We start from the raw sequence: 8,932 nt of genomic DNA on the forward strand, positions 1-8,932 counted from the left end.
TTGGAGATGCTTTTGATTATTAAAATTTAATGGAACCATTCAAATGGAATCCAGAAAATAATGGAAAACAGAATTTGGGAAAGATAAAACTGTAAAATTCAATTAATTAGACAGGCTTTTTGATTAATAAAATTTAATTCAACTATTAAAACAGAGTATAGAAAAATGTAAATGGAAAAAAAATGAATTTGGAAATAAAACGGATTTCATAGTGCCCTATAATTATAATTAATTTTTTTGTGGTAATAAAAATAGATGTAAGTGAACAATAGCCTTTAATATTACTTAAAATACATATATAATAGCAATGAGGCAATAATAATTAGTTCAAATAAAGTATCAAAAGATGGTTTTATTGAACATAACTGTTAAAATACATAATGTATTATAAACAATAGAGCTAATGTACATCACGCATTACAACATAGGCCTGCAGAGGGCACCAATGGCCTGGTGATTATTTGTACACATTGCTGTGCGATCTAATCCTTGTTTAATATTGACCAAGCACTATTGTTTTATGGATTCTCGTCCATGAAATGTGCCACTTACGGTATTTTGCCGGGATTTTTAAAAATCGAATAGTCGAATCAAATTAACGAATCGCGACAGCCCTAATATATATATATATACATTAGGTGTTGCTGTTTTTTTGTTATACAGAACCAGTCGACAGTGCTGGGTTTTACATATCTGGGCTTTCAAACTGATGAACTCAAGAAAGGATTAACATGCATGAAGTTTAAAGTCAAGTTAAATCATTATAAACATTATGCCAATGCACACAGCATTCACAACCTTGTGGTTTTCCGAAATGGCAATTTTCTCAGTTGGTATTTTTTTGCATCATAAAGTTTATGAGTGTATTATACAGAGACTGCAGGGAGAGCAATCACTAGGACTTTCCACTAAAACTATAGAGAAGGAAATCGCGTGGTTAAAAGTTGAATATTTTACCCAGTGATGCAATCGTTCTGCCCTACTGTTTGTGTGTTGTCTGTGTATGAAAAGGTGTGGGAGGCTTTTCAGTTTAATGATTGCTCATTCTTCTTAGCTGTATGAGTAAGCATGTTTCCTCCAGACTGTCTGATTCTGCTGTCTCTATTGTATTACATTAATCCATGTTATATACTACTAAGATAAATAATCTTATGAGTGACTCATGTCTGTTGGCATCAGACGAGCCGTCAAGCTCCAGTAACGACCATGACACCACACACATTCCTGCATCTGCCGTGATTTCCAGCACACCTATCATCACCACCATCCCACCCAGTCCAACTTCCCCATCTCCCGTAATACGCCGACAGCTGTCCCACGACCAGGGTGAGGAACATCTCTGCCAACACATACAATATCTCAGTACCATCAAAAAATGTGCTTTTATTTTTAACCATGAGTTCTCCCATATCTCCAACCTAGATTCCTTACGACTCACGATTTTGGAATCAGATTCTGGAACTAAAACGGAGCGTTCCAGGTCGTTCGATGAGGGCTTGGATAACTACAGAGAAGAGAGAGGGTACGTTTACAATCAGGACATGAAGTCATAAGCTACCACAAGGTTGAAGAGTCAGTCCTCTTCTATTGCTGTCTCTCACACTTTATGATCTCTCTGCTTACTGTGTCTGTACAGGCGGTCGTTTAAACACACCCATGGATTCAAGGGACTTAGAAAGGTGAGTGAGACTGCTGTAATAAAGATAACACATGACAAATTATTATTAGTTCACACCTTAGATAAATGTCTGTCTTGTTGGCATCTGATCTCCAGCTAGTCTGAAAATCCAATGATAATTTTGTGCCAATTCTTTTTAAAATATGTTAATCATGCACCCTGACCTGTATGCAAATTCAGATTTTTTTCTTTCTCTTTTTTGGCCAATGAATAGCACACAAAATGATTATAGTGAGATGGAAAGAGACTTTGTAACCAAGCGCTTGTATTATTTTCTAAACCTTTAGCATTGCTTATGATCAAATGTTGTAATCTGACTTCTCGTCCAATTTGATTACTGAATATTGAACTCAGTGGTCTTCCAGTTACCAAACTGATAAAGTATCTCATAGGGGTTTCAATGGCTGTTGTCTAAAAGGATGAATCCTGGTTAATCCATGTTTGGTGTGTTTCAGGCTGTTGACAGATCATCTGAGGACTCTGGCTCTAGGAGAGACTCTACTTCAGATGTCTTCACTGATGCCACAAAAGAGGGTCCACTTCATTTCCGGCAGCTCAACTCAGATAAGGGAAAGGTACAACACCACTAAACACCATAATTCACAAGCTCTCTCTTGTTCCTGGTCCCAATACTGAATGAAAGTGTTTTCAGAGCATGCTGGTCTGTGATGCTGTAGAGTCCTTGTCATATTATAAACATGTTGCAACGAGTCTTTGCACCTCTGAATGAATGAGAATGGCTGGCAGGCTTTCAGAAACATTTAATGTTGGCAAAGGTAGTGCCAGAAATCTTGTCTTGTAAGATCTTGTCATATTTTACACCATTCGGATGAAGTCAAACGCATGTACAATATGGGGTTACATTTAAACAATACATCTGTAGATTATAGTGATTTTACCATGGTTAAGGGTGTAAAATCATAGAAGCTGCTATAAATTATAAATTTTATCAACTTGTGTATTCTGTATTTGCTATTTTAACTCATAATTCGGTTGTCTTTTCTACAGCGTGCTAGCAGTAGCATGCGGTCGTGGAAGCAGATCTACGCTGTGCTTCGTGGCCACTGCCTCTATCTGTACAAGGACAAGAGGGACGGACAAGCCAATGCCAACTCCCAGATCGAAGAAGAGCCTCTGCCAATCAGCATCAAAGCCTGTCTGATTGACATCTCCTACAGTGACACAAAGCGGAAGAACGTACTTCGGCTGACAACGTCAGACTGTGAATACCTGTTCCAGGCAGAAGATCGTGAGGAAATGCTGTCCTGGATCCGGGTCATTCAAGAGAACAGCAACTTGGATGAAGAGGTGAATGATCAGTAATCATAACACACTTTTTTTTTATCCAAGTACAATTTCAATTCTTAAGTACAAATAAAGAAGCTTTTCTTGACAATAAGGTGGTGACTTTAGAATTCATACTTCAGTGTCCCAATTATGTACATCTTCACTATCCCAATTATGTTGCCTTGGATGCTTGGAAGTTTTTTTTTTGGAGCCGAGCTCTAGTTGTTAGCACTCATGCTCCTACATGTTGAGCTGTGGTGCTAATGCAGGTTATACACTTTTGCATCCAGATCTCTTCCCATTAACCCCTATTCTCTCCCATCAAGTCACCTGCATGTCTTCTCTATACAAGCCTCTATTCTCGCACACCAGACGAGAGATGTCATACTTTGGCTGGCACAACTCATATCGCTCTCCAGAAACATCTGTACTTGTGTGCTAAAGTTCAAGGTGGCAGGCCTAAAGAGTGAATCAGGCCTAAACAGTGAATCTTACTATATAATTGTCTTACTATAAAAAAAAGTTTTTTTTTTTCTTCTTGTCCAGTAAAATAATATCTTTCTTATGTACAAAACACAATCTTATGTACCTTATAAACCATACACATGCTTTGCAAGAAAGAGTTGGATAAAAAAAAATAAAAAATTTCATCAAAGTGGCATTGATTAATTTGAAGTTTGGGGAATCTTTATTATGATATTTCTGCATAGACTTTATTCAAGTGATGCTGCCAGTGTGTAGAAATTTCAAAGTTGAAAACTAGAAGCAAAATTAAAACTACATAATGTTATAAAATAATGGAAAATGTTAAACTCACATCAGACTCTTTGACAACCAGCTATTTTTCACTTAAGACAACCGAGTGTATCCTCATCGATGCTTTTTGAGTATTGTACACTCTCACTTAGAACAAAACTGAGCGTTATCTAAATCCTTAATTACCTTTGAATGCTAAGGCATGTGTCCTAGCATCAGACTTTTCAGACTTTATAAACATTCAGTGTGACTTTTTTTAGAAGCTGCTTTAAAACCGTGTGAATTGTGAAAAGTGCTATACAAATAAATTTTACTTATCTTTGGCTCAGCCAGTACCATGGGTTTGTCTGACCAATAGCAGATGGGAAACGTGTTTTTAAAAATTAAATAATGGTAATTTTTGCAGTTTCGTTTAGTAACGTGAGTGGTGCAGAAACCACACTTCATCTTTGAATCATGGGGTAAGTCTATCTAGTGCCTGATATAGATATGGTGGATGTTTTGGACTTCCTCATGAATCATGGAAAAAGACCCTATTTAAAGAACTTTCTTACAATAGCTGAACTTAACCTAGGGCTTTTTTAAAAATAAATAGTAACACTTCAGGAAAACCATTGCATCTTCTTTATAGCACGTCTTCTTACAGCACTGGGTTATCCAAACGCCCTCTGGTGTGTTTGGGGATTCCACTCTTATATTTCATCCACTCGTCTGACACCAGCTTTTGTCTTCCTTTTCTCTATTTCCTTCTTTTTGTAGAATGCAACTGTAACTAGCACAGACCTCATCAACCGGAAAATAAAGGAGTACAACACTCTAATGAGGTAAGAAGGAAACAGGGAAGGCTTCCCATCAATTTTTGTAGTCTTCTTCCTTTTCGACATCTTAACCTGGTTTTTGTGTGTTGCAGTCCACCCAGCAGTAAGACAGAACCCTCACCCAGAGCGTCCCGTCAGTCCCTGAGCATCAGGCAGACGTTACTGGGCGGTAAAGGGGAGAATAAAGCCACAAGCCCTCACTCACCAAACAAGGACCACGACAGGAAAGCCATGCACAAAGGTAACAGAATCAAGGGCACTTACTCTTTGTGTTGTATTCAGTACTTTTGAGTATCAATAAAAATGTATCGTGTGCTTGTGTATGCTAAGTATTTTTGTGCTTAAGAGTATTTTGCTTAGCAACATGTTAACATCAAACTCTACTGTAATCAACTAAGTGAGGCAGAAGTCATTTCATTAGTGCTGTTGATTGCAAATCAGTCATTTATGAGTTTCTGTTTGGGTATGGTGCTGCCTTAAAAGGTATATAGCTCACTAAGTTTGAGACTAGTGTCTCTATGACAAATTCTTATTATGGTTGTTTGTGAATAGATGAAACCAGTCCACCAAAAGATAAGGGCACATGGAGGAAGGGCATCCCTGGACTGATGAGAAAGCCATTTGAGAAGAAATCGTCTCATGGAGTCACATTTGGAGTAAGACTAGATGACTGCCCTCCAGCTCAGACCAACAGAGTAAGACCACAAAGAATGTCCTTTCTCTCACTGTTGCACTTGGCTTAGTTGATTTCAGTGACAATCTAAAGCTGTGCCTTGTGAAAAAGAAGTACTCTGTAGTGTGTGTATAAAAAAGTACTTATTTCTGAAAAAATATAATTTAGAAGAATATACTTAAGTGTTAACTGAATATGATTTTCAACACTGTAATAGCATGTTTATTGCAATTAAATGTATATACATTATAGATTAACTTTAAAATAAATAAATTGATCTTAACTGTGATTTTTTTGCCATTTACTGTAAGTACGACTTCAGTACATCTTTATATGTAATCGGTTACACTTTATTTTAAGGTGTCCTTGTTTCATTTGTGTAATTATATATTTAAGTACTGAGTAATATTAATTAACTACATATACTTACTATAAGGTTAGGGTTAGGATTAGGATTTGTCTTAGGGTTACTTGCATGTAATTATGCATAACTTATTGTTATTAAAATAGTAAGTACATGTAACATGTGTAACAAGGACACCTTAAAATAAAGTGTTACCATGTAATTTATAATTGTGTTGTCTTTGAGATATGGTTAAAGTGTACTGCTGAATATACTATAAAATATATTAATCTTAAATGCAATATTGAATAACACACTACAGTTAAAATTATAATCAGCTACTTTACTTGTGATTTAGTATGTTAGTCGACACATCACAATAAGTGTAATTATTAACAGATTATTTAAAAATTAATTTAAAATGCACTTTAAAGTAAAACTTTGAATTTTACATCATTCCACAGTGCACTTTTTAAACGTGTAGTTAACTGAGTTAAGAAAGACAGTCATGAAAGTGTACTGTAATTAAGTGAACTAATTTCATTAATATATTATCTGCAAGTATATATATATATATTTTAAAAAATGGTTTACGTATGCTACAGTTGTACATTCAGTCCAATTAAGCACACTTTTTCACAAGGGAGTGAGCTCTACAGTAGTGATATTTTTAGCTGAGAGTGTTTAATAATGTTTAAAGAGTAATTGTTTAGTTTGTGGGATGAATGTAATTGTATTGGAACCTGCTACGTTTTTCATACTGCTGATTTTGGAGTCATATTTGGCTATGTAAGCAACACACATTCATATGGTGTGCAGTCTTAGAGGTTTAGATTGGCTTGCAGGCATGTGACTGTTCTTTGTGTGTTTTAGTTTGTTCCTCTGATAGTTGAAGTGTGCTGCAAGCTTGTGGAAGAACGAGGACTGGAATACACTGGCATTTACAGAGTGCCAGGAAATAATGCCGCCATCTCCATCATGCAGGAAGAGCTCAATAACAAGGGCATGGGCGACATCGATATTCAGGATGATGTGAGTTTATAGTTCATGTGTCCGTAACATTTTCTTTGCTTCTTCCTTGAGGTCCTTTTTTAATACATTATCTATTCCCCACAGAAATGGAAGGACTTGAATGTGATCAGCAGTTTACTCAAATCCTTCTTCCGAAAACTTCCTGAACCTCTCTTCACTAATGGTAAAAGTCCTTGTTGGAATTCAGTTGCTTGGGGCTCTTTATGACTCATATTTGATTTATATATCTTGCACTTGCTCAACATTAATTGTGAAGTTTGCCATCTAGTGGCTGTGAGTGATAAAGACATGCAATTTCAACATATATGACAGTTGACGTAATTTTCCTTCATGATATGCCCTCTGTAGAGGGATATGCAAATTTTATTGATGCCAACAGAATAGAGGATCCTGTAGAGAGACTCAAAGTGCTCAAAAGACTGGTATGAAGCTGTTTACCTAATTACCATTTGTTTATAGTGCTAATAATTTCACTGTTTGTTATGGCAACCCTAAATAAACTTCTCATTTTTCAGCTTCACGAGTTGCCTGATCACCATTACGAAACACTGAAGTTCCTCTCGGCACATCTCAAAACTGTGGCTGAAAACTCGGAAAAGAACAAGGTAAAACATCTCTGGTAGTCCACAGGGATGTACACACAGAATGTGTGCTTTCGTTCAAAAACAACAAGATGACGTGCAACAGAATGGAACAGAACACATAATACAGGGCTCTCGAGACATGTTTTCAAGCTTTTCCCCAGATTTTCAGTGGTCCAGATATTTATTTTAAAGCTCTTTTTAAAGGAAAACATGAAATGAAGTTTGCAGCTAATTTTAGTTGTTATTTTCTGAGTGAAATATGATATTCAAAAGTGCTGGGACTTGATGTTATGCATCAAAAATTGATTGCATGGGCATATGTAGTTGGAGGGGAGGGCTTGGTGATGATAACCAAAAGGAAAGTAGTGTTTATAGGCAGAGCAAGTTACTGTGTAATAATGTGCACTGATTTTTACAGAAGAACATGAATGAAACATGTAAACAAAACAGCAATATTTGGTGCATTGGACATAATCCCTGACGTTCAAAAGAATATGTCCTTCGTGTACACTCACTTTGTGTTTTTTATATATAAAAGAGAGAAATGTCTCATCTTTCTCATTTGTCAATGTATCAGATGGAGCCACGGAATCTGGCTATTGTGTTTGGCCCAACACTGGTGAGAACATCTGAAGACAATATGACTCACATGGTGACACACATGCCAGACCAGTACAAGATTGTAGAAACGCTCATTCAGCATGTGAGTTCTTTAATTTTCTCATGTAAAATGAAAACACTGTCCCAGATGTGTCAGGTATTTGAGCATTGGTGAAATAATTCTGAATGCAGTCTGGTGCTCTCTTGCAGTACGACTGGTTCTTCACTGAGGAGGGTGACAAGGAACCTACGGTGTGTATTAGTACAGCTGCTTTCTTCATTCTTTATTATTATTATTTTTTTTATTATTATTTACTTTTTAGTTGTGTTTGCTAAGGTTGGCATCAGGGTTTTGAACACACCCCTAACCCTAATTAACCCTTAAACTACTTGAGTGTATATCTTATCCATAACTGTGGATATGCTCTTTTGAGTAAGTAACCAGCTAGCAGCCACCCAGAACTAAACAACACTAAAAATCACTGAAAACACATGGCGAAATTTTGTATGAGCAAGAACCGTTAAAGTCTAGTTTCTTTTCATTACTTTGAATCACTGCAGATCCATTAAATTGTTTTTCTCTATTTCTGCTCAGACTACGGTCCAGGAGGAGAGTGCTGTGGAGTCCCAGCCTGTGCCTAACATTGACCACCTGCTGACCAACATCGGCCGGACAGGCACCTCTCCAGGGGAAGTGTCAGGTAACATGTGCCCTTGGTTGGACCCTCTCTGACACGGGTTCACCTTTTACACCCTGCTGTAAAGTATAATTATGTCTAAGAGCACACCTTGTGATGTGAGCTAAAAAAAATAAATAAAAATACAGTATAATATGTTTAAACATTTTATTTTAATATTGATAAAAAAAAAAAAAAAAATGCTTTGCTTTTCTGAGAACAGGAGCAGCTTCTCCCAACTTAGATTTTTTTCTGTGCTATGGCTTAAAGGGGTCATATGATGTTGCTAAAAAGAACATTGTGTTGTGTAGTTGGTGTAATGCAATGTGTTTATGCGGTTTAAGGTTCAAAAAACACATTATTTTCCACATAATGTACAGTATTGTTTCTCCTCTATGCCCCGCCTTTCTGAAACGCGTTGATTTTTATAAAGCTCATCGGTCTGAAAAGCGAGGTGTGCTCTGATTGGCCAGCTATCTAGTGC

The 8,932-nt window shown here is 36.7% G+C and overlaps 1 protein-coding gene across 3 annotated transcripts in view; it reads left to right on the plus strand.

Moving 5' to 3' along the window:
- Positions 1–8,932, plus strand: part of LOC107664664 (rho GTPase-activating protein 21-like) — a 104,548-nt gene that overhangs the window by 88,888 nt on the left and 6,728 nt on the right. For all 3 annotated transcript variants that reach the window (XM_016455297.1, XM_016455299.1, XM_016455298.1), the window contains 15 exons: positions 1,180–1,326; positions 1,423–1,522; positions 1,637–1,679; positions 2,134–2,253; positions 2,687–2,986; positions 4,481–4,545; positions 4,632–4,780; positions 5,092–5,234; positions 6,429–6,587; positions 6,672–6,750; positions 6,936–7,009; positions 7,103–7,192; positions 7,749–7,874; positions 7,982–8,023; positions 8,367–8,472. In XM_016455297.1, coding sequence (XP_016310783.1) covers positions 1,180–1,326; positions 1,423–1,522; positions 1,637–1,679; positions 2,134–2,253; positions 2,687–2,986; positions 4,481–4,545; positions 4,632–4,780; positions 5,092–5,234; positions 6,429–6,587; positions 6,672–6,750; positions 6,936–7,009; positions 7,103–7,192; positions 7,749–7,874; positions 7,982–8,023; positions 8,367–8,472 — 1,743 coding nt within the window. The remainder of the gene's footprint in view (positions 1–1,179; positions 1,327–1,422; positions 1,523–1,636; positions 1,680–2,133; positions 2,254–2,686; positions 2,987–4,480; positions 4,546–4,631; positions 4,781–5,091; positions 5,235–6,428; positions 6,588–6,671; positions 6,751–6,935; positions 7,010–7,102; positions 7,193–7,748; positions 7,875–7,981; positions 8,024–8,366; positions 8,473–8,932) is intronic.

The sequence above is a fragment of the Sinocyclocheilus anshuiensis genome, unplaced genomic scaffold (assembly GCF_001515605.1).
Source record: "Sinocyclocheilus anshuiensis isolate Anshui unplaced genomic scaffold, SAMN03320099.WGS_v1.1 scaffold35, whole genome shotgun sequence".
Classification (NCBI taxonomy): domain Eukaryota; kingdom Metazoa; phylum Chordata; class Actinopteri; order Cypriniformes; family Cyprinidae; genus Sinocyclocheilus; species Sinocyclocheilus anshuiensis.